The following is a 26,219-nucleotide window of genomic DNA, read 5'->3' on the forward strand; positions in this document are numbered from 1 at the left end:
GACGTTTCAGTCATGTGACCGTGATGTCGTCTGTTTGTAGCCTAACATTAGCTTCTTACTGCTACACGGTTAGTTTATGTTCATCTGTGGAGATTATCTGGATGAACAGAACCTGGAAGGATCAGAACCTTGTTTTATTTTTCTAATAATGGAGTCAGTACATAGAAGAGTCTAGAAATGCCTTCTTTATTGTGGAGGGATTAATAATGATAAAGGTTCTGTTCCATACATCACATGTTCAGGTCCAGTATAGAGCACAGAATCTCTATTATCACTGTGGACCGCACCACAGACCAGAGCCGGAGTGGGTTATGTGCTTGGAGAGATCAGAGTGGAGTGTCATCGACCGGTGAGGGAATATCTGCTGACTGCCCACAGAGTTTATGTTTAATGGTAAAATGAGCACAGTGGAGGGTGGATGCTGTAGGGTGGAGGATAAATGATGGTGTATCAAGCAGCTTTAACCAGCTCAGCTCCTCCGTCAGTCAGTTCCTCCGTCAGTCAAAGCGTCTCAGAGACATAAACAGACGTCAGCTGATCTCAGGACGCTCTCAGAACATGTGTGTTGTCTTTACTATCAGCACAGTCACAACCTGACGTCTCTGATTTCCTCTTGTGAAGCTCTTTGTAACACTGTGTGGGTTGTTCAGGATCTGAGGCTGTAAATGTGATGTAACAGGAAGCCGGGCCAGCACCGGCCCGTCTCCTGCCAAAGTCCTGGTGGATCTGTCAGATCAGCGCCTCACAGAGAGCTGCGGGGTGGTGGTGCTGATGCAGGAGAAGAGGCCACGGCTGACGGAGCGCTGGCATTCAGGCCCAAACAAACATGTTCTGAAACACTGAGGCCAAAGACTGCAGCAGAACCAGTCTGAATCCAGAGTCCAACAGTCTGACTCTCAGCAGGACTGTATGGACATGGTCTGAGGAGATCTGATTGGTGCATAGATTGAGTCCCGCCCACTTTACACCAGCAACAAAACAAACACAAGCTCAGAAATCTGTCATGTGACCAGAACTTTTCTAACTTTGGCAGAATGTGAGTCCAGGACCCAGCAGCCCCCGTCAGAGGCTGGTGGAGGGTTTCAGGACCTTTAATGAAAAGACTGACTGAATATCAGACTATCATAGCAGGCTGGTTCGTCTGAAGTTGTAATTACAAAACCAGCATATCTTCGTGAAGTGAGAGAAGTCTAAGCTACGTAACATACGTAACAGATGAAGTTAGCTGCTACTGACTTCCTCTGTCGACCACAGGACTCCACGAGCCTGCAGACCATTTCAGATAAAACCACATCAGCAGGTCCAACGTTTACATCTCACTGATCAAGTGTCGGTGTGTCAGGAGTGAACAAACTCTTCCACAGTGTCGTGGCTCGTCTGGCTCTCTTGCTGTGGACTAAACATCCTCACCCCTCGGCCTCTCTGCTAACAGCTGTAACCTTTAGTTTGGCCTCTCCAACAGTTGGAGCGCAGCAGCATCATTACAGCAGGAGCCGACACAACAACAGCTTCTACATGCACGAAACGAGACAGGGCGAGACACCGAGTGCTGATTGGCTCTGAAGTCAACCTTTAATTGTCCGGCTGAGCCGAGGAACAGAAGTATATCACACAGGTCCAACAATCACTGGCAGACAAACTGCTGGATCAGAACCTCCTGCTGTCTGCTGCTGATACACCTGTACAGGTAACCTCAGGACAGACAAAGTAAATGTGCTAGTTACATTCCCTCACAGTGTGTGTGTGTGTGTGTGTGTGTGTGTGTGTGTGTGTGTGTGTGTGTGTGTGTGTGTTGTGAGTGTGGTTCGGTCCACTCAGGTTCTTGTTCTCTGGCCTGGATGCTTGAATAAACTTCAGCAGGACCATAAATCCTCTGAGTTCACAGATTTACTGACAACACAAGAAAGAGAAAGGTATAAACAAAGACTTCGGGGTGACGTCCAGTCAGAGTGTTTGTCTTTAACCATATATCAGCCTGTGACAGGTGAGTCCTCAGGTGTACCGGCTGACAATCCGGCCAACACGCTCCACTGTCAGCCCAGATGCATGAATGAGACGGTCCTGCTGGCTGCTGGATGAGGTGATTAAATGGTGGCTGCTCTGTTCTCCACACAGCAAACAGCCTCCTGTGTTCAGACACAAACTCCTCGTCTTGGACTTCAAGAGCCAGCAGAGCAGAAAGCTTTCCGCCTTCAGCTCCTCTCTGTAAACACACCGGGCCGCTCCGAGCCAGCCGGCATTTCCATCTGAAACCAAGCTGTTGTTGTTCTGGTGAGACTTTTGACAGCAGAGACAACAGAAACGTGTGAAAACCTCCAGCTTCAACAGAACAGTGTGTCTGTCTGTGTCGGCACTGTTACCTGTAATCACAGAAACCTTAAACATTTAGAATATTACAGAGTGAAGCAGCGACCTCAGCATCACCAGACTAACTAAACACATGTAGTGATGTAAGAGTTGTTTCATGAGGAGAAACTGAAACAGACACATCTTAAACATTAAACCTTCTGGTAAGTTCAGCAAATGTTCTACATGAAAGTCTTTGTGTCTTTCAGTGAACACACGTGTCTGTTTGTCTCAGTGGTTCGTTTGTATCCAGACACATGAAGTGAGCTGACTGAACAGAGTCTGTTTCCTGGTAAGGTCCAGACTAATACCTGGAACTCAGTCAATACACTGATATTGTTGTGTTGTGTTGCTGTTGTGTTGCCGGTGAGCCGTGAGCAGGCAGATGTATATCTCAGCTGGTTATTTTGCTCTGAATGATGTTCAGACAGTCACGTCGGAGGTGTCCGGTTATCCTGTGCGTGGAATTAAATTAATGGACATCCTCCAGCCGAACTTAATTGAGTTTTCCTCGAGGCAGCGGTACAATTAGCTGCAAATGTTCAGCGAACACTGATGCACAGCCGTCTGTTTGTTTATGTGAGCTGATGTTATGTTGGAGCAGACTGATGGAAACAGGAAGAGAAGGAGAACATGTCGGCGCTGACAGTTTGAGTGTGTTTTTCTGTGATTAATGATGTCACATCAGTCTTTGTGGTGGTGGAGCTTGTTTAAACGATGTTCTGTTGTTGGAGGACGGCTGGAGGCTGTAAAGATGTGAGCACCTGTCAGGTGTGCAGACCTGGACGCCATCCAGCCGCCTGAGGTTTCCTCCCTCTATTTGTCTCGTATTCCTGTCAGCTGCTGGGTTGTCACACATTTCCCAGAATGCATCTTGTTGAAGGAGTCAGAGAGACGAGACGACAGCAGGATGTCCTAAACATGGATAAACAGTAGAAGAGACGGGACTAAATGGATCTGACAGTAAACCGTCTGAAACATGTTGGTGTGTCGGACGAGTCCAGAGAGACGTCTTGTAAAAGTCATCTGTGACTCACGTAGAGAGAGTCGGCGTCCTGCAGACATCTGATTAGCATCCTGCTGAGGACACTGTTGGACAGACTGTTGAGACCTCTGTCTTTTTATTATTCTCTGAATGTGCAGGATGTTTGGGCGTCAGTGTGAGACTGTGTGAGGACACACAAACAGTTTGTGATGATTATTGATCCTGATTGTCTGAAGCTCTCAGGAGGCTGAATCATGACTGTCCATCTGTGTATTATTCATGAAGTTGTGTTAAAGGGATAGTTTGTGTTTTTTGAAGTGGGATCATATAAAGTACATATCTATAGTGGATCTGTTCTCTACCGTAATCACCGATCAGCACAGTCTCAGTTTGGAGCAGCAGAGAGCCGCTCCAGCCCAGACGCTCAGCTTTGTACTGCAGTGAACAGAGTCCAGAGATAAAGAGAAATAAACCACCTAAAACAAGGCTCACCTTAAAAAATCTATAACAGTTCAAGGGTACGTTGTAAAGGGAAAATTCACACCGCTTTACATCGCCGTCAGACCGCCCTTTCTTTTGGCACTAGAAGAAGAACTACGGTCACTAGCTGCACAGCAAACTGAGCTAACGGGCTAACAGCAGCTAGAGCGCCCCTATTTGTTTTGAATACAACATTTTGCATCTTTAAAATACAGTACAACAAGAAGTACACTCAAGGATGATATTAATAAATGCCACTGGTTTCCTGGAAGACCACCTCGTCTCTGAGTGGTCTGTGGTCTCGGTACTCTTTGACAATTACATGTACTAGGTCTGTCAACAGGAAAACAGTTAGGTTCAACTGATCAAACTTTTCTTTCTATTAAATACCAATAAATACAAACTAGATTATCCCTGTTGGTCCAGTGGTCACCACAGAGGGGGAGGTCAGAGTTCATCACCAGTTTTTAATCAGACCGCAGATAAGGCAAGAATAAGCAGCTGGCGTGCTATTTCCTAACTGTTATGTTCAGCGGCTGTCTGGTGTTCATGTGTCTGTGTTTTTCTTGCGGTTGGTTTGAAAAACAAACAGCCAATCATGGAGCTGATACAGCCAATTGGGAGTTTCCCGAGTAAACACACCGACCTCTTCAGCTGTAAGCTACAGCGCCTCTGGGCTCGACAGCAGACTACCAGCAGGGCGGCCCGTCAACAACCCAGCCTCTCCAGGAGAGAGACCGAAGCAGCCGGTGTGTTTACCTGGAAACTACAGCTTATAAATCGCTCTATCAGAATGTAAAGACACAACTGGAGGTAACACAATGGCCATTGTACTGTTTAAATAAAGCTGAATATGAAGACAAACAATAGTTACGTGCAAACTGTCGGGAGAACCTGTGACAGACTGACATGGGCTGTCGGTTTCCTCAGAAATGAACAATAACGGTGACAGCAACCACTGGAGTGACTCAGCGATGCTCCGACACACGCCTATCACTCACTGTGTTCCTGTGTTTTAACAGCTACTTATAATGAAAATAGTGTGAGTTAACAGTTTGAGTCAAATGTAGAGAATGTAACTGCTGAAGGCAACCAATCAAAGGCGGAGCAGGGTGGGCGGCAAAAACACCCAGTGGGATCCATAATAACACCTCAGAGATTCATCAGTGTTATTTATGAAGTGGTGCTGATTGTCTTATACTGTAAAACTACTTCTGACCAAAGACACAGAATTCAAACTGCTCTCTCTGGAAGTGTGTGTTAGTTGAACTTCACAGCGCAGCCTGAGTGAGGAGTGTCTGTCTTTATGAAGAGAAGCTGAATGAGACAGAAAACTAATGAATATCAATTTGAACACAAACTGAACTGAGTCCCAGTCGTCGTCTGGTCAGGCCACTTTAAAGTAGCTCTTGATAAGCCTGAAGTTGTTAAGCCTCTGTGCCTTCGCTCTGCTGATATGGATGGTCTTACTCTGTAAATGTGCTTTAAAATAAATGCTGATGTACGGGAATATTGAGCCAATCAGCAGCTGAGGGGGAGCTGCTGGGAAATTGCATTTCTAAGTCGTTGGTCATAGAAGTGAGAAATAAAGTTCAGATGGATCCTGAGGCGCCGCGGCTGGAAAAAGTCCAGAATGTTCTGTGTCAGGATCCTGAAAGAAGCTGAGATTCAGTCACAGTGGTAAAGACGATGATACGTTTCCACTGACCGTTAACAAGAAGCCACTGGCTGACTGATGGTGGATCAGAACCATGTTTCAGGCTGCAGCTTTAAATCAGGGATGAACTGATGATAATCAGTTGTACATCAGCCTGCAAGCTGATCTCAGATCATCCAAACAGATGGTCAGTTTCATGTGAATGTGTGTGAAGGTTTACTCACCTGCTGAATCAGTGTGAAGGCCGGCTGCCGACAGGTCAGGTGTCGGTTCAGATGTTTATCTGCTCTCTAAAGAACGCTGCAAATTAATTTTGATGAGGCCATTAACTCACCGTCTACAGCGGAGGTGACATCAATCAGCCAATCAGTGTTTGGCTGATGTTCAGCGAGGCAGAAGTGCTGAAGCTGCAGCACACTTTTTGTTCAGGTTTTAAACCTGGATAATGATTCTGCTGTCTACAGGGATTAACAGCATTATGAAATGAAAGCTGCAGGACTGAGAGACAGTCGCAGATGATGCATCAACACCTGCAGACGTTGTTCTGACTTCTCATCCTGTCATTATTACTCTCTGCAGGTCAACAAGACCGAGGACAAGTCCCTGGAGGAGCGAGGACGCATCATGATCTCTCTCAAGTATAACACCCAGAAGTCGTGCCTGGTGGTGGGCATCATACGCTGCGCCCACCTCGCCGCCATGGACGCCAACGGCTTCTCCGACCCCTACGTCAAAACGTCAGTATGCAAACAGGAAGCATCATTTCTATCTGTACTAACATGCAGACAGTCAAACCACCAGCAACAATTCAGCACAGTTCACCTCTGACCCTCTGCTCTCACTGTCGTTTCCTTCAGACTTTCTGGTCTAAATCTCACTTTTTGTTCAATTCCCCTGGTCTGCATGTCAAAGTGTCCTTAATTGGGCAAGATACTGAACCCCAAACTGCTGCTAACGTGCTGGTTGGAACCTTGCCGCCACTATCAGTGTGTGAATGTATGTGTTATTACAGTAAGTTGCTTTGGACAAGAGCGTCTGCTAAATGCCCCGAAATGTAAAAAACTCTCACAGCATGTGTGAGACAACGAGCTTGTTTACAGCCCGTCTGATGGTCCCAACTGTTTCCTGACTCATCACACTTTATTGAAACGTTGTCACAGAATTCCCAGAACTCATCAATCAGCTCAGAGACTATAATCTTATTCTAACCGAACTGTGGAACCTTCACGAAATGTCTTTCAGAAGCAACTTAGGAAATGATTTAATATCAGCATGAGACAGTGAACAGCTGGAACGTAACTGTGTCTATCCACGAGTCTCATTAAATATCCAGTGATGTCATCCTCAACACGATGGTCTGTGGCTGTAGCTCCGCCTCCCGAGAGTCTGCTCATGAACGTGAAGATGATACGACACGAGTTGTAGAAACATTGATACGATACTTTTGAACATATTTGCTTGGTATATAGATGTAAAATTCCAAAGAGCAGTGAGCTGTGTGACCTTCTGTGTGCCACAGAGACTAAAGTCAGAGGTCAGCAGCATCATTAACAATCAGCCTTCAGGCCTCCTGATTATTGACAACAGAAGGTTTTCAGTATGGTTAAGAATCACACAGAATTGAACAATGATGAGGAAATGTAACGATGTGGATTCACTTCACTGTGCACACACTCGACAAACAAACATGGCCGGCTTCACATGAATCCACCTGTTAACTGCGTCCTCTCCACCCGCGTCTCTCTCCACACAGCGGATGCTCGTCATAATAATTCTATTTTTAGTGTGTAGAAGTGCAGAGATGGATTAGCTGGCAGTGCTGATGTTTTAGCAGACTACCGGTGATTATCAGCAGCATGAGAGACACACACAGCACAAGAGGCCATTGGCAGGGCTGCAATTTGAAGCAGAGTCATATTTATCACACCTGAACATTTCCCAAGTCTTTCATCTGGCTGAGCAATGAAAGTGCAATTAATTTCCCACTTTGACGTCCACACCTCGAGAACAAAAGAGCGAGTCGTTTCAAAGAGGAGAGCAGAGGAGAGGAGAGGGGCTGGCAACAATTCTCCAACAGTTTGAGGTTGAGAAAATCTCCCTGAAGCTTGAAGGACACTCACAGACAATGGATTTACTGACAAGCTCGTGTGAGAGGGAATAAAGAAATGTATACAGTGAGACAGACGGCAGGCTGCAGCGCCACAGTCACCACAGTAACATGCTTCTGCAAACCACAGATCTGTGAGCGTCTGTCACTCTGACATTTCTACATTATGTGTCGAACCACATTCAGATCATACGTGTCTGAGCTGACTCTAATCTCAGAGGTGGAGCCACATGACAAACACAGAGTCCAGGCTCTGTCGCAACATTTCTAAACATGAAACTACTGGATAGTTTTAACCACGGCAGCGGGACATTTTCCAGCCATGTTTGTGGCAACAAGACAAGATATTTTTGCCAAGACATCTGAAAATGTCCAGCCTTGTTTTCTGGGGACCAAAACAGATGTTTCTGATGAGACTTGGGGACATTTTCTACCTGGTGCGTAGCACAGGATCCTTTATTGCCACAAAGGAGCCAGAAAATATAAAGTTAAAAATGTGCAACATAGGAACATTCATGCCGTGTTTGTGGCAACAACACTGGATATGTGTGAGGAGACGTTGGTGTCCAACCAAAAGCTGCACCACAGATGAATATACATTTTCAACATATCTGGTTTGCAGAAATGTACACTGCCAACATGTGATGATGCGTCAAGTTCAGTCAGGTGAGCGGTAAGGGTTGGCTCTGTTGTGTCCATACTGTGGGACGGGTTCTTCAGAGGCTTGTGCTGTATGACATCAGCACAGTAGTGGAACAGTGAAATATGTCATGAGAGCTGTTGGAGTCAACGCCCTCCTTGATGGCTCCTCATCAAGCTCAGAGGTAAAGACATTCTTAAAGGTGTGCTTCCAGTGCTCAGCTGCAGCATGTTAACCAGAGTAAGAACATTTAGAACAGCTGTCGAGCTGCGTGTGCCTGAGGGTCAGCAGTCCCATCACATGAGGACGATTAGGTTCACTGCAATATCCTCATCAACAACAGCATCAGCCTCCATCCTCAGGGGACGGCTGTAGCAACGACCCACTTACACTGCGTTGAGTCTGAGTGTTACCTCAGAAACTGAAGTGTGTGTAGCTCCAGTGGGTACGTGAAGCAGAGAGGGAGGTGACGATCTGCAGGAGCTGCAGGAGCTACACTCATATATATGTATCTATATAAGTAGATAGATAGATAGATAGATAGATAGATAGATAGATAGATAGATAGATAGATAGATAGATAGATAGATAGATAGATAGATAGATAGATAGATAGATAGATAGATAGATAGATAGATACTTCTGTGATGCAGAGGAAGATCTAAACTGCTCTGATTGACCTTCAGAACCATGTCCGTCACTTTTACACAGAAGTAAAGCATGACAGCACAAAGTACTGTCTCCTGTGAACTGGACCTAGTACAGTACTACGTCTGTGTACGAGACACAATGCAGTACTACGTCTGTGTACGTGACACAGTGCAGTACTACGTCTGTGTACTTGACACAGTGCAGTACTACGTCTGTGTACTTGACACAGTGCGGTACTGTAGCTCCCTCTAGAGGACAGATGTGCACACTGGTGCTCTGATGTGTCTGTGAGGATTATATAGATGAAACAGTAGAGCAGCATCACAGAGCTGTTTAACAAGTGATTGTATAACATATATAATATAAAATACAAAATATATAATGTATAGTATGTAGTCATGTCCCCTTGCTGTTCCCTGTCAGTCCTGTGTTCACCTGTACTACAGTTCTGATGGAGTCTGTCTGACGTCTCTGCTCTGCTGCAGGTATCTGAAGCCGGACGAGAACAAAAAGTCAAAGCACAAGACGGCTGTGAAGAAGAAGACGCTCAATCCAGAGTTCAACGAGGTAAAACTGCAGCGTTTCTCGCTCTCACTGGGTTTTATTTGTCTTTTAGCTGAACTGAGTGTCTGTCCGCTCGTCTCTGTGCTGGCTGACCTCTCTGCCTCGGCTGTCGGGTCAAAACATGAGCACATTTCTCTGAATGCATCCTCAGGTGACTTCATGAGACCGTGGACAGAGACACAATATGTCATGAAGTCATCGCCGGTGCAGCACAGAAACTTTACCTGACCTGCGATCTTTTCTCATCCACTGAAAATCTTAGTTTGATCTTTGAGTCAGTGAAACATGAGCCGTCCTCTGCACTGCTACCAGATCTGAAACACGTGTTCTCTCTGTGAGCAGCGATCCTACATGATCAACAGTTACTGACTTCAAAACAAGAGAGACGTCATGGATCATTTTGATTTCATTTGACTCAAAACAATTTGACAGCCGTGTTGAATATTAATAACACTGAAGCAAACGTGACAATGTTTCAGAAAACGCTTTGAACGTTTCATCCTGCAGAGAACAGAAGTCTGTCTTCAGTTTACTCAGTGGGAGCTCAGATGGGAAAAAGTCAGTACATAAGACACAAGATGAATTCTGATTGGCTGCTTATGTTTATCATCACGATATTTGGCGATCATAACATTCTGGTGATTAAATCAGCTGGCCCTGTTCTGGCTCAGAACCCAGACCCATGTCTCCTCCAGAACCAGTGGAGAGCAGAGCTAAAAGAAGAAGTGAACCGTGACCTTCAGGTCAGTTGAGAGGAAGTCGGTTCTCTGCTGGATGAGTGGAGAGACAAACATGGCTGACAACCAATCAGGTGACGAGGTGATGTCAGGGTTGTACTTACAGCTGGTTCTGGAACCAGCCCAGAAGAATCATCTGTAGCAGGGAAAACAGGGAGCTTGACATGTCCTGTGCTGTGAAACAGTGACGAGTCATCAGTAAGCCTTATTCTCACTGGACCGATCCGGATCAGAACACTTCTTGATTAGAAACCCAGCTGAGATCAGAGATGTCTGGCTGCAGCCCAACGACCCGGACATGTTCTGCACAGAGACGCCACCATGTTCTGGAGGCCGGTCGTCCCCTCAGAGCGCCCCGGCCCCGGACGGCTCGGCTCGGACGGCTCCTCCCCAGACAAACACTCGCCGGCCGGCAGCTGACATTTCCTCTGACATTTTTTGCTCCCGTATTCATCCGTCACCTCGTGGCCTTTCTGGCAGAGGCGAGCGACGAAGTCGTTCTCCGTGTGGACGCATCGATCGGCCCCAAGTGGGCCGAGTCGAGAAGAACTTCTGCTGCAGAAGTGTTTTTATTTAGTGGAACTGTAGTCATCATACTGTGGTTCTGTTAAAGAACTCGGATGTGTTTTACATTCAGCTCCAGCACGTGAACATTATGATCAGTGACTCTGTCAGCGTGACGACGACACGAAGCTCAGCTGCAGCTGGTGTCAGAGAACAGAACCAATTCAGACTCAATGAGGCAGCACAACGACCAGAATCAATTTACCACCGAGTGAAACAAACATCATTCAGGTTTGTAACCAGGATGATGAGTAGAGAGTTCTGTGATGGAGGAGAGAGTTCTGTGATGGAGGAGAGAGTTCTGTGATGGAGGAGAGAGTTCTGTGATGAGGAGAGAGTTCTGTGATGGAGGAGAGAGTTCTGTGATGAGGAGAGAGTTCTGTGATGGAGGAGAGAGTTCTGTGATGGAGGAGAGAGTTCTGTGATGAGGAGAGAGTTCTGTGATGAGGAGAGAGTTCTGTGATGGAGGAGAGAGTTCTGTGATGAGGAGAGAGTTCTGTGATGGAGGAGAGAGTTCTGTGATGAGGAGAGAGTTCTGTGATGGAGGAGAGAGTTCTGTGATGGAGGAGAGAGTTCTGTGATGGAGGAGAGAGTTCTGTGATGGAGGAGAGAGTTCTGTGATGAGGAGAGAGTTCTGTGATGGAGGAGAGAGTTCTGTGATGGAGGAGAGAGTTCTGTGATGGAGGAGAGAGTTCTGTGATGGAGGAGAGAGTTCTGTGATGAGGAGAGAGTTCTGTGATGAGGAGAGAGTTCTGTGATGGAGGAGAGAGTTCTGTGATGAGGAGAGAGTTCTGTGATGGAGGAGAGAGTTCTGTGATGAGGAGAGAGTTCTGTGATGGAGGAGAGAGTTCTGTGATGGAGGAGAGAGTTCTGTGATGGAGGAGAGAGTTCTGTGATGGAGGAGAGAGTTCTGTGATGGAGGAGAGAGTTCTGTGATGGAGGAGAGAGTTCTGTGATGGAGGAGAGAGTTCTGTGATGGAGGAGAGAGTTCTGTGATGGAGGAGAGAGTTCTGTGATGGAGGAGAGAGTTCTGTGATGAGGAGAGAGTTCTGTGATGGAGGAGAGAGTTCTGTGATGGAGGAGAGAGTTCTGTGATGGAGGAGAGAGTTCTGTGATGGAGGAGAGAGTTCTGTGATGGAGGAGAGAGTTCTGTGATGAGGTGGAGACAGAACAGTTCTGCTTCACACTGTCAGATCTAACATGAAGAACCGCAGCTCTGATTCTGTTCTGCTCTGTTTGTGCAGGAGTTCTGTTATGACATTAAATATGCAGACCTGACCAAGAAGACCCTGGAGGTGACCGTGTGGGACTACGACATTGGCAAGTCCAACGATTTCATAGGTGAGAGAACAGATCAGTCAGCACCATGGCGTGGTTCTGGTTCTGCCAGACAACAGTGGAAGTAATTAGGTTACTTTGGTCAGAGAGAAAGTCTCACATATGAACAGTACTCCAGTAACAGTATCAGATATTCAAAGTACGAGTAAAAGTAACTGTACTGTAGATCAACTGATTCTTGGCCTGGAAGTAAGTAGTGACTAAATTTATCAAATCAATGTCGAGGAGTAAAAAGTAAAATATTTCCCTCTGAAGTAGTCGGGTAGAAGTATAAAGAGACGGAAGATGGAAATACTGCAGTAAAGTAGTTACATATCATCAGTCAGTACCTCGTCAGTACTTGTACTCAGTTACAATGTCAGTATTTGAGTCGTCTCACAGAGCACTCCTCTTTACAGCTATAGCTGTTTCCAACTGTTTGTACTGTTGCTAGGATACAGTGAGGCTGGTCTGATTGGCTGATAATGTGACTCATGTGTCCTTGTTCCAGGCGGCGTCTCTCTGGGCATCAATGCAAACGGCGAGCGGCTCAAACACTGGTTCGACTGCCTCAAAAACAAGGACAAGAAAATCGAGCGCTGGCACACGCTGACCAATGAGCTGCCTGGTTCATTGAACGACTAAACATCCTGTCGTCCAATCAGATCGGACTCCTGCCTTCATGTCCCTCCCCCCCGGATCCTCCTCATGTTGCGGCTCCTCTACAGGAACATGTTTCCTCTGACAGGGCTCATTTATCCGACCTGGTGTTTGTGTTCACATGTTCAGGACCAGATTCTCGGCTGCTCGCTCGTTATTACACCAGGTTTGTTTAATGATCAGTGATCAGTGAGATCAGCACGAGCAGCTTTCACACGCTCACAGAGAGGAGAGAAAACCAACGATGTAGCAACACTTCATACTGACGAGTTTACAGAAACATTAGAGGAATAAGTGTCGTCAGGAGCAGCTGAATAAACCAATCAGATGTTCTGTTGAAGATGTTGCACTTGATGATTGTCGAGTGTTGTTGCAGCGTCGGTCTGCTGCTGTTCAGCTCTGACACTCAGGATCAGTTAGCTTCTCCCTCAGTTTGAGTCACATGACAACAAAGTCAGAAAAACACCAAACCTCCTTTAAATACTGGACATTTTAAGGCCTCAGGACGCTTCATAACCTGTCACCCGCTGCTTCGACAGACCCCTGACGGCTGCAGGCATCAGAAGCGATGGGATGGAGGAGGTGGAGGAGGAGTTATCAACAGCTGCCTGTAGTTCGACTCTGTGGGGAGACTTTCCAACTCTAACCAGCTGGGTCTTTTACCAGAACCTGACAGAACATCAGCTCAGAACCTGAACTCCTGCACCTCCTCCTCCTCTCGACACTCTGTACCTAAAAGTTCAGTATTTCAACTTCATCCACAGTAGTGAAGATCAGAGAGGCTGAATCCCTCTGGACCTCAGTTCTCTATAATAATAATAATAATAATAATAATAATAATAATAATAATAATAATAACAAATTATTCATATTGATGATAAGTTCTTTGTCGTCTTGTCCACATTGCAGTGAATTATGGGTAATTTGATCAGTGAAGTCCATTCAAGGCCACGCCTCAAGTGGACCTTCTGGCCGTCAGCTGGTGGTCCGGACTCGGAGAGATCTGAGACGAGCAGCTTGTTGAAGTGTACTGAGGCCTTCAGTCCAGTCCGCTGCAGCGCAGGAGAACCCAACCAGAACCAGCTCACAACACAACATCTAGTTTAGGTTCTGTTAGAGGACGTGAGGAGGATGATGCTCATCTGTCAGCAGGCAGCACCCCCCGTCTCCCTGAGACCACCAATCAATACTGATCAACATGAGACAGGTGTCACAGCAACACCTGGATCCACAGAGCTGTCTGTCCTCACAGCTGTCTGTCTGCATTCTGCTGTCTGTCCTCACAGCTGTCTGTCCTCACAGCTGTCTGTCCTCACAGCTGTCTGTCTGCATTCTGCTGTCTGTCCTCACAGCTGTCTGTCTGCATTCTGCTGTCTGTCCTCACAGCTGTCTGTCCTCACAGCTGTCTGTCCTCACAGCTGTCTGTCTGCATTCTGCTGTCTGTCCTCACAGCTGTCTGTCCTCACAGCTGTTTGTCCTCACAGCTGTCTGTCTTCACAGCTGTCTGTCCTCACAGCTGTTTGTCCTCACAGCTGTCTGTCTGCATTCTGCTGTCTGTCCTCACAGCTGTCTGTCCTCACAGCTGTTTGTCCTCACAGCTGTCTGTCCTCACAGCTGTCTGTCCTCACAGCTGTTTGTCCTCACAGCTGTCTGTCTGCATTCTGCTGTCTGTCCTCACAGCTGTTTGTCCTCACAGCTGTATGTCTTCACAGCTGTCTGTCCTCACAGCTGTCTGCATTCTGCTGTCTGTCTTCACAGCTGTCTGTCCTCACAGCTGTCTGTCTGCATTCTGCTGTCTGTCCTCACAGCTGTCTGTCTGTCCTCACAGCTGTTTGTCTTCACAGCTGTCTGTCCTCACTGCAGTCTGTCCTTACAGCTGTCTGTCCTCACAGCTGTATGTCCTCACAGCTGTTTGTCCTCACAGCTGTCTGTCTTCACAGCTGTCTGTCCTCACAGCTGTCTGTCTGCATTCTGCTGTCTGTCCTCACAGCTGTTTGTCCTCACAGCTGTCTGTCCTCACAGCTGTCTGTCTGCACTCTGCTGTCTGTCCTCACAGCTGTCTGTCTGTCCTCACAGCTGTATGTCCTCACAGCTGTTTGTCCTCACAGCTGTCTGTCTGCATTCTGCTGTCTGTCCTCACTGCTGTCTGTCCTTACAGCTGTCTGTCCTCACAGCTGTATGTCCTCACAGCTGTTTGTCCTCACAGCTGTCTGTCTTCACAGCTGTATGTCCTCACAGCTGTCTGTCTGCATTCTGCTGTCTGTCCTCACAGCTGTCTGTCTGTCCTCACAGCTGTTTGTCCTCACAGCTGTCTGTCCTCACTGCTGTCTGTCCTCACAGCTGTATGTCCTCACAGCTGTTTGTCCTCACAGCTGTCTGTCTTCACAGCTGTTTGTCCTCACAGCTGTCTGTCTTCACAGCTGTCTGTCCTCACAGCTGTCTGTCTGCATTCTGCTGTCTGTCCTCACAGCTGTCTGTCTTCACAGCTGTCTGTCCTCACAGCTGTCTGTCTGCTTTCTGCTGTCTGTCCTCACAGCTGTCTGTCTGTCCTCACAGCTGTTTGTCCTTACAGCTGTCTGTCCTCACAGCTGTCTGCATTCAGCTGTCTGTCCTCACAGCTGTCTGTCCTCACAGCTGTCTGCATTCAGCTGTCTGTCCTCACAGCTGTCTGTCCTCACAGCTGTCTGCATTCAGCTGTCTGTCTTCACAGCTGTCTGTCCTCACGGCTGTCTGTCTGCACTCAGCTGTCTGTATTCAGCTGTCTGTCTTCACAGCTGTCTGTCCTCACGGCTGTCTGTCTGCACTCAGCTGTCTGTATTCAGCTGTCTGTCTTCATAGCTGTCTGTCTTCACAGCTGTCTGTCCTCACGGCTGTCTGTCTGCACTCAGCTGTCTGAGTGTACGGTGATGTCAGAGCCTGTGATTGGTCAGGAGCTGAAGGTAAAGCAAATCTCATGCAGCTGATGATCACTGTGAGCTGTCATCAACAGGAAGGAGTCCAGAGGGTGACATCATCCGCTGAACCACCACAACACCTGATTGGTCAGCTCTGATTGGTGGGCTCTGATTGGTGGGCTCTGATTGGTGGGCTCTGATTGGTGGGCTCTGATTGGTGGGCTCTTTGCAGCTTATTGTTTACACACAATCAGTTTCAACTTAAAAAAAAAAAAAAAAAACACATTTTCAGGCTGAAAATGTTTCTGCTGGTTGTCAAAAGGGCCGAATTTTAAAAGTTTACGTCCGATAAAAAAGAAAATAAAGCATGTATGTTTACAACAGCCTGATGTCGCTGACGTTTGCTGCTACAGTCGGTGCGATCGTTAAGCTTTGCTCAGACGGGCCGGGTGACAGGGCAGAACTTTTAATAATCTCTAGCCGTGTATGTAAACTGTTAATATGTTGTTGCATCTGTTGAGGATTTTTTTAATGTAAGCAAACAGAATGTACATGTTTAACCCCTTCTATTCCACAGTAACCCTCTGAGAATGTGCAGCTTCGTGCTCTGTGTTGTTGATATCGTTCACATGTTAAATTAAAGCTGGGAATAGAGACGGTTGAACTACCAGAGGCTCCGTCACTCAACTCATACAGTCACACTTTACTTTCACTGCCTCTCACCTGTTTGGTTATTTATGTTTCATTCCCCATTTAATATTTTATGTTGAGGTTTGATCCCCGAGTCCCCGAGCACTCCTGGAGACTCACCAGGACCCGAGCTGCCCTCACGGATCAGCAGGCTGGATGCAGGCCATGTATTTGTGATTTTATGAGTTTCATTCTGCAGTATGACCTTTTCTGCATGCCCCCCCCCCCCCAGCGTGCACTGACTGGTAACACAAACAGTCCTCGTGTAGCGATCAGGATTCCTGTCAGGCTCATCAGCACCGTCTGAGGGATCGATCAGTGTTCAGCTCGCAGTCTGTCACTTCACAACTGTGTCTGAGTGACCACCTGTGATCTGATGTCACTTCCTGCTCTACATGTAAATAAACACATCTATCACTGGACAGATGACATGTTTCTACACAGAGAAAGACATGTTACAAAGACACTAAACAGTAACAATATAGGCGACTTCTTTGTCCCCGTGGAGAAAGTCCCCAGACTCCCTTAACAAATGTGTCAGTTTAGTGAGTTGTTGAGTTGGAGACACTTTATAAACTCTGTGAAACTCTGTCTCTGACTCATTCTGCATTATTTGGACCTTCTTGTTCATTCAGCAAATGTTCTACATGAACTTCTTTCTGTCTTTGAGTAGAAACATGGAGTCTGTTTGTCTCAGTGATGGACGGGTTTGTTTCATAGAGTCCTGATGAGACTCATGTTAAAGCCAGATGAGCCGCCCACCTGTGATCAGATCCCTCAGGACAGGTGCAGGTCTGATCAGCCGCTGGACTCTGACAAACGTTCCTCATGTCTCCTCTCATGTCACTGACCCGTGTTGACCCGTGGTTTTATTGTTGACCTGTGTTATCAGAACCATCACGCAGCTTTCACGCCACTCTTCACTCATTTTGACTCGACAGCCTCAGAGCTGGAGTGTGAAATGTTTAATGCATCACATCGACGTCACAGTTCTGTCTTCTTTAAGTGATTCGAGCGTCACATTGATTAATGAGGCACAGAAACGTGGCTGGCACCTCAGAAACCTCCTCTACACTACAGAAGAATAATGAAAACAACCAACATGTGATTTTGATTTTGTAATCTGTCTGCCTTTGTATGCAAGCTGAATATTATGAAGAAAAAACAAACTGCATGCATCTGTTCTTGGTTTTGTCATGAGATGACTTTGCCTAATGTTTGATACTGTTTTCTGTATAAGAATAATAGACGACTGTGGATGCTCTCAGATTATGCTACGAGTCTATCAGTCTTTCTTCTGGACGACATTTTGTACCTTTGAACACTATCGCATCGCCTGTTTGGCTGCTGTATTGACTATCTGGAGCGTGACTTGATGTGAATTAAACTCTCTCCTTTGTTGTTTTGGTTCCTTTTTAACACTCAGGCACTTGTTTGCATTATTGTTGAAAGTATGAATATAAATGCATTGTCTCAAATGATATTTGAGTCCCAACGGGCAGCTCGTGGTTCCTTTCCTTCTTTCTGTTTTCTTTATTTCTATGCATGTGTTTCAAAGATTAATTGAAGAGCAAGTGACTGGATTCTGATGCTAAATTGTCTTGATGCAGTCAGTTCCCGTCAGAATCTCACCACCCGCCTGTCAACAGTTCAGCCATGTTTCAGTCTCCACCTGAAACCTGCAGTGTCAAACTGACCTGCAGGACATCGATCAGTGAGAGAGACACCAGCTCACCTTCAGCACCCGGCCCTGAAGAGAAGTCCACGATATCATGTCCCAGTCGTGGTGATCAGAGGCCTCTGGTGTCGGTCCAGAGGAAGAACAGCTCTGTGGTGGAGTCTCAGGAGTTGACGACCACGTTGAGCTCAGACTGCCTATCAGACAACATGTGACCTCACCTCAGAAAATCTGCAAACACATAAAGAAAGACACATTTCTAGTCAACAGCAATTCAACAACTCACAGAGACACAACAGAAAGGTTGAGAGTTAAACTCCCAGTCAACAAACCTGCTTGAATTAAATTAACTTTATTACCACAATGACACAGACTGGTTCTGCTCTGCGAACAGCTCTCTTTTAAAACACTATGAACACTTAGAATAAGTGATTAAAATGTTGATTCTCTATTTCTGAACACAGTCAACTCGAATGAGCTGCACTTACAAAGAGACAAATGTGTTAATGCTGCATTAGACAAACAGACAGTCCCCAGGACACCACAGAAGAAGAAGATGGTGCTCACAACAACAGGCTGATAGAACATCTGGAGCATCTGGCTGCAGACATCAGAGGACCTGAGCCTCCTCAGGAGGTGAAGCCGACTCAGGCCTTTCTTGTAGACTGCCTCCATGTTTGTTATATTCTCATCCTCAGACACACAAACCAGGATTTCAACATGGATTTCCAGTTGAAACTCGAGTGATTTCTGGTCTGAACATCTTATTTTCACCATCTTCTCAAACGTCTGCAATGCAGTAATAACTTCAGTGTGTCACAAAACACAAGTCTGTGTAGTTATATTGATTATTAATGAAGGTGTGTATGAAACTATATAATCTAACCCAAAGCTTCAGGGTACCTGGAGCAGGTGCACACATTAATGCACAGCTCCACAGGAGTGTCACAGCTGCAGCTCAGGTTCACAGGCTGACAGAATAATATCAGGTTAACTGGTATCAATAATAACTCATTAAAGTCACTGACATTACTGTATGATAATATGGTGAAAATAATCTGCACCTCTTAAATCATCTATTTGTTACAGTAGGTGGCAGTAATGAGCTGCAGTGACAGTTAGCTGTTAGCTGTTAGCTGGTGTGGCTGCTGTCATGAAGGACTTTTGATTCATTTCACAAAAAACACAATAAACTACGTTCACCTCAGTTTGACTGACAACATGGAGTTTTCGGTACACATCATGATTACACTGTTTCTGTGAATTCTTTTGGCCACAGTAATCATCCTGTGAGATTGTGACATCATCACAGCCCTTGCTGTCACTTCCTGTTTGTGCTACGTGGTGTTAGCTGTGTGTTTGTGCTCTGGTTAGGTTCAGACACACAGATCATCACGTCCAGTCTTAAAACATCTGCTTCTGTCTCCACAAACAGCTGGACAGTGTCCTGACGTCTCACTCTCCTGCTGACATGAGGTCAGCTCACACGAGATGATTCTTACTGTTGAACTGTTGATATGATACCTGTGAACATTGTGTTGTTTGCAGAAACGTTTTATTGTGGTGACGCAGACATAGCTGCCCCTCAGTGTTACAGCTCTTCTAAAGCATCATTCAACTCGTTCTAACATCTTTCAGCTGATTGTTTTGGCTCCATTAATGTTTGATGAACAGTCACAATCATACTTTCACAGTGATGATGGAGCTGTTTCAACACTGTGACAGTCAGAGAGCAGCTGCTGGACACACACATGTTGATCAGGAGACATAAACATGATGAACACATGAACCATCTGATCTCATCTGATCTGTGACTGGCAGCAAACGGTCTACTGACTTCAGCTGTCAGCTGTGTGACTTTCTGCCCCCTGGTGGCCAACAAATCCATTAATCCAACTTCTAAGCAAGTCACTTAAAGATTAACTAGTTAATGTACTAAACATTGATCATCACATTAATGCTTTCAGTCGGTGAAGTCAGACTTTAGAAAGAACCAGAAGTCAGGACAGAAAGTGGTTCTTCAGAGAGGCGACTCTTCATCCTTCTCTGATTTAATCTCTACACGACATCTGTGGAGTAAATAATGTGGAACCGAGAGCAGAAACACACCAAGAGTCTCATTTGTATCCTGTATTGTTCCTGTGACAGCAGGTTTTGTGTGACAGCCGCAGTAGGAGAATATATATAAAGAATGGAGGAAGCTCGTTCACTTTGCTGTCAACACGCAGACGTAGAGAATGTGTGGAACTTGTGATTTATGTCTCTGAGCACAGCAGATATGAGAATGTTTGAGCTTTCCATCCGTCTATGAAATGGAAATTTGTGTCCTGATGAACGAGCGGCTCTGGAGACTGAGCTGTGAGAACATTACAGCTGCTCAGACCTCAGAGGCAACCTCACAAATCAGGAAATGAAATGTGGAGCTGAGGATCATAAGTTCACTTCTCTGACAACATCAACTTACAGGCTGTGGCTGAAATATTTCTGACTGAGAGTTCGTCCTTCACAGTATGTCAGTGCTGCCACTAGAGGGCTCTCTGTAGGAACAGAACACTTTGCTGAGCTGCTCAGAGGAAGTGGGTGCAGATCCAGAACTTCTGGAGGACTAAACACCAGGAGCCTCATCAGATTCTGCTCCGATCCAGAACCGAGCTCAGAGATCCACTCCTGTTGATCGGCCTGACTGCGGCAGTGATCCGGAGCTGACCTCCTCTGTTGGGTCTTTCTGTTCTGTAATGTTGACTGCTGCCCGTAGCTAGAAATGGACTTTACATTACAAATTCCTCTCTTTATGTTTGGTCTCGATAGACTCTCTCGGACCCTCTCAGACCCTCTCTGACCCTCTCGGACCCTCTCTGACTCTCTCGGACTCTCTCTGACCCTCTCGGATCCTCTCGGACCCTCTCGGACCCTCTCGGATCCTCTCGGACCCTCTCTGACCCTCTCGGACTCTCTCGGACTCTCTCTGACCCTCTCGGATCCTCTCGGATCCTCTCGGACCCTCTCTGACCCTCTCGGATCCTCTCGGACCCTCTCTGACCCTCTCGGACTCTCTCGGACTCTCTCTGACCCCCTCGGACCCTCTCTGACCCTCTCGGACTCTCTCGGACTCTCTCGGACCCTCTCGGACCCTCTCTGACCCTCTCTGACCCTCTCTGACTCTCTCGGACTCTCTCTGACTCTCTCGGATCCTCTCGGATCCTCTCGGACTCTCTCGGACTCTCTCTGACCCTCTCGGACCCTCTCTGACCCTCTCGGACTCTCTCTGACCCTCTCGGACTCTCTCGGACTCTCTCTGACCCTCTCGGACCCTCTCTGACCCTCTCGGACTCTCTCGGACTCTCTCTGACCCTCTCGGACCCTCTCGGACCCTCTCTGACTCTCTCTGACCCTCTCTGACCCTCTCGGATCCTCTCGGACCCTCTCTGACCCTCTCGGACTCTCTCGGACTCTCTCTGACCCTCTCGGACCCTCTCTGACCCTCTCGGACTCTCTCGGACTCTCTCGGACCCTCTCGGACTCTCTCTGACCCTCTCGGACTCTCTCTGACCCTCTTGGACCCTCTCGGACTCTCTCTGACCCTCTCGGACCCTCTCGGACCCTCTCGGACTCTCTCGGACTCTCTCTGACCCTCTCTGACCCTCTCTGACTCTCTCAGACCCTCTCTGACTCTCTCGGACCCTCTCGGACTCTCTCGGACCCTCTCTGACCCTCTCGGACTCTCTCGGACCCTCTCTGACTCTCTCGGACCCTCTCGGACTCTCTCGGACCCTCTCTGACTCTCTCTGACCCTCTCTGACTCTCTCGGACCCTCTCTGACTCTGTCGGACCCTCTCGGACTCTCTCCACAGGCGACCCAATGAAACGTTACCTTGAGGAAACTGGTGAGTCTCTCTGGTTTGGACTTTGTTGGTAACATTTTGGGTGAATGTGAGAACACAGCTCAACCACACACAGAACAAAGACTTGATTGTTTGAAGACGTCTGAATGCAGATTTCTGACAGATCATGTGTTAAAGAGTAACTTCACTTGTTACAGTGAACCAGTGTTGTCTCGACTACACAGAGAATCTAAAACTGGTTTTTAGTTTGTTGACTTGATGAAAAGGGACTACAGCAGTCTCCAGCCGGTTGATGAACAGCTGACTGGACTGTTGTATAAGCTGCAGGTTTAACAGGGTCTGGTATGTTGTGTTGTTGAGGGAGTCCAGAGTCCACTCATCCATGGAGAATGGTGTTTGCTCAGATCTCAGCAGTGTGGACTGGTGGAGGGAGGTACTTTAAGACGGGGCTGAGGCCTGCCAACACCCTGCTTGTTCTCAGGATTTAGTCTGGGTCACGGGGAAGAGATTAGAGCTCATACCGTCCTCCATCTTACATCAGCCTCGGTCTGAGGCCGAGCAGCAGCACAGACATCAGGACTTCACCAATGAAACCTGCTCATGTGTATCAAACTCATCTCATTGACTCTCAGGCTGAACACGTGGCTCTTACAGGTAAAGTGTGATCTCAGCAGCTGATCACCTGTTTGTGGATGATTCAGTACATTCCATATTCAAACTGAGGCCTGCCCAGCTGCGAGTCATGTGACGTCACGCGAGGTGTCAACATGTTGGAGTCAGAAACTTGACACGGACGTCCAGCGTGTCTGTAATCCAGGCAGAAAGACTCCTGACAGCATCTGAGGACTCTTTCTGCTCTCATGTTAATCAGTTGCAGCATTTAAAGCTCTTCTGTAATGAAAGTCACCTCCAGTGGATCCACAGATCAACCTAGCAGCAGTCGGTAACAACCATCCGTCCGGTTCTGTGCTGCTCACACACACTCTGATCCGGCCTGAGGCTCTGAGCTCGGCCTCATAATGAGCTCAGACAGGAAGTGCTGCTGCAACATGAAAACAACCTGAGAACAACAGAAATGCATCTTTTTATGAAACGATGCATCTGTGACGCTGAACCAACGTCCTCTCATCTCATGATCTATTTCTGTCACTCATCCTGTTTGTGTCCACGCTGACGTCAGACGTCAAATTCGACCAAAAAAAACTGATCCCTGAACAGTTTGGATCCACGTACAGCCCACAGCATCCTGAGAGGATGTGCAGATGTGAAGGAGGGAGGTTCACATCCCGTCACCACCACACAGCTTCAACATGAACCTCTTCTCTCTCCGTGACACATAAACAGATGATTGACACGTTGACCTTCCACTGATTCAATGTGCTTCACTTTGTGGGACATCTCGGACATCCTGTCCTCCACAGAGCTGCTCACAGCTGATCACTGCAGGTGTTCAGGTGGACAGGTGTCTCGTCTGATGCAACTTAAACTGGACTTGTTTCTCTGAAGATCTGAACCAACACTGAACCAACACTGGACCATCACAGAACCATGACAGAACCAACACAGCACCGTCACTGGACCATCACAGAAGCATCACAGAACTATCACTGGACCATCACAGAACCTTCACTGGACCATAACAGAACCATCACAGAACCATGACAGAACCAACACAGAACCTTCACTGGACCATCACAGAACCATCACAGAACCTTCACTGGACCATAACAGAACCATCACAGAACCTTCACTGGACCATCACAGAACCATCACAGAACCTTCACTGGACCATAACAGACATGAACAGACGTCAGCCGTGGCGTCACAGTTTGAGGAATGAATGATGTCACCTGGACAGAACCAGGCTCATGTTTTTGTCATGTTGGATTTTAATGATCTGCTGAGTTCTGTTGGATTCCTGTTGGACAAAACAAATACAGTGAAGTGAAGTTTCTGCCTGCTGCTCTCTATATACTTTCTGATTTAAACTGAACCAGACGATGATTAGACTGTCGTTGTTCATTATGATCCAACAGGGAATATTAAGGAATGAGAGCTTCCTTCCTTCAGGACGTTTACTGGCTCAGTGCTCATGTCACACACCTGTTGTCTGATAATCTCACCTGTAGAGAGCAGAACAACAGTCTGGTCACAGGGGAAACACTTTCACTCTGCTGTTAGCACAGCTCCCGTCTGTGTTGACTTCATTAATACCCTGTTGTCGCTCTTATAACTAATTGTTTTTGCAATTAGAGTGTTTGGTGGAAATACTGCAGTGACGGAGGCCCTCAGCGAGACACAATTAACACCACGCTGCTGTGATCCATTACACAGGACACTCGTCAGGGACGTGGTTCAGGCACAGAGGTGAAGTCAGAGGTTTGGTGTCTGACAGAAACAGAAGAGACGGAGTTCTGCTCATATCTGTGATGCTGCAGTCAAAAATCAAATCAGGATTAAAAAGCACTCTGAGTCTGTTCACTCGGAGGCTTCAGGGGATTTAACTTTGTCCACAGCATCGTTCTCTTCAGCACGGGAGCAGTTTAAACCCTGAACTTTCACAAAGAATATTAATAATCACAATAATCTCTACACGTTCAAACTGTTTGAAGGAGAAACACTGAATCCTCTGCAGGAGCTGTGCCGAGCAGATCCACATGTAGTCACATGATGTTTGTCTAGTTTCACTCTGTGAGCTCAGAGCACCTGGATCAGCTGTGTTGTCATGGAAACACAAATATACAGGTGGTTAACACTGTAGTTGGGTTGGGTTCAGGAACAAAGTATATTAGGGTTGGTTTACATTACACTGAGTTACATCACGTCACGTTTTAGTTAAATAAATTACATCTGCTCACTTACGAACTTTCAAAAAATCCAAGTTAGAAAAAGCACTTTACACAGCAGCACAATAAATATGAGTCTTACAATCATCAGGTTTAAACAGAAGACATGAAACAAAACTACAAACGCTAAAAGTAAAGTCAGAGAAAGGCTTTCTGGGTAAAGTTTGTTTCAGTGCCTCAGCTGATCTGACGTCAGGAAACGACTGACCACAGCATCACCACACTCAATGCTGGATGTAACTCAGCCTGTTGGGAGCTCCACCCACTCTTTATACTACGTCACCTGACATTTTGATGTGGTTTTTGAACATGATGGACCAGCTTCTTCCCTACACACAATATAAAAGTCTAAAGTTGAAGTGAAATCTGTGAGCCTGAGAGCAGCTGACAGAAAACTGGTGGTGTCGTTCAGCCTCAACACCACCTCCACGTTTACATCACGTGTGGTCTGAGAACAGAGGACGACAGGGTCCAGCTCACCTGTGCTTCAGGTTTTTTGTAACCAACAGAAACACAATGTGTACGACCCGGTGGACGGGAAACAACCAGCGGAGCAGTTATTGATCATCATCATCAATCCATTCTAACGTCCTGTTCTGTTGGAAAACGTGTCGGTCCACTTCAATCTCACCGTGCTGCTGGAACCTGAGTGTGTGTGTTTGTTATAATCTCACACAAACACACTCAACACTACAGGAAGTCAATCACAGTGAGTTTAATCTATAAAACACACTCTGACCTCACCACCATTTTAAATACACTCAGCGAGGTCTGACAGAGGTAAAGGTTCAGCTCAGTCCTCCGACACACCTGACACACCTGACACACCGCCTGCTGAACACAACAATGACAAGATGGCTGTCTCTATGCCACAGTTACCATGGTAACAGGAGGAGGCAACTGTATGTCAGTGATGTGTTCAGTGTAAACACACCTGACAGTCGTAATGTGGCGATGATGATGTTTGTGTAGATTAACTTCAGCGTGACAGCAGCTGCTGATACATGCTGACATCATCACAGCCACATGTTCATTTATGATTACATCTTATTATCTTTATTCAGAGTAACACAATCAGTAAATAACTCAGACATATGTATCACTTTATCATGTTAAATGACTAATGTATTTTATGATATTCTACAGTATAAACTCTGTCACTTCCTGTACTTGACAGCATTTTATTATTATCCCTGTGTGTGTATTACATATATTAACAGACCAACATGTACTTCCTACTCTTACTATATGTGTATGTCTGCTGTATGATAATCTAATCTAATCTAATCTAATCTGGATACACATGTGTTTTATGTCTTCATGCTGTGCAGTATGAGTGACTATCTGTATTTTTACATCAGTCTCACAATGACCACCTGAAAATATATAAACTGTCTTCGATGTGTTTGTATGTTTCTATTTTTTATTATTTATTTCTCTACAGTCTTGTCCTACTAAACATGTGCCTGTAAACATACACATTATATTATCTGATGTAATGTAACCTGATCTGAAATGAAGGCATGACTTTAGAAAACTTTAAGTGTGAGCGTTGAAACAT

General features: G+C 46.4%; 1 protein-coding gene and 1 long non-coding RNA gene across 2 annotated transcripts in view; one reads left to right on the plus strand and one right to left on the minus strand.

Annotated features, from left to right (window-relative positions):
• The window catches only part of doc2b (double C2-like domains, beta), an 88,901-nt gene extending 74,838 nt beyond the window's left edge, over positions 1-14,063 (plus strand). Inside the window, exons 6-9 of the mRNA XM_037119789.1 lie at positions 6,048-6,205; positions 9,352-9,433; positions 11,976-12,072; positions 12,560-14,063. Of these exons, the coding sequence (XP_036975684.1) occupies positions 6,048-6,205; positions 9,352-9,433; positions 11,976-12,072; positions 12,560-12,693 (471 nt within the window). The 3' untranslated portion in view covers positions 12,694-14,063. The remainder of the gene's footprint in view (positions 1-6,047; positions 6,206-9,351; positions 9,434-11,975; positions 12,073-12,559) is intronic.
• LOC119031367 overlaps positions 188-26,219 on the minus strand; it is a 41,896-nt gene continuing 15,864 nt past the window's right edge. The window contains exons 2-3 of the long non-coding RNA XR_005078580.1: positions 18,028-18,201; positions 188-3,261 (exon numbers count right to left, since the gene is read on the minus strand). This is a non-coding gene — a long non-coding RNA (uncharacterized LOC119031367). The remainder of the gene's footprint in view (positions 3,262-18,027; positions 18,202-26,219) is intronic.

This window comes from Acanthopagrus latus, chromosome 13 (genome assembly GCF_904848185.1).
Source record: "Acanthopagrus latus isolate v.2019 chromosome 13, fAcaLat1.1, whole genome shotgun sequence".
NCBI classification, from domain to species: domain Eukaryota; kingdom Metazoa; phylum Chordata; class Actinopteri; order Spariformes; family Sparidae; genus Acanthopagrus; species Acanthopagrus latus.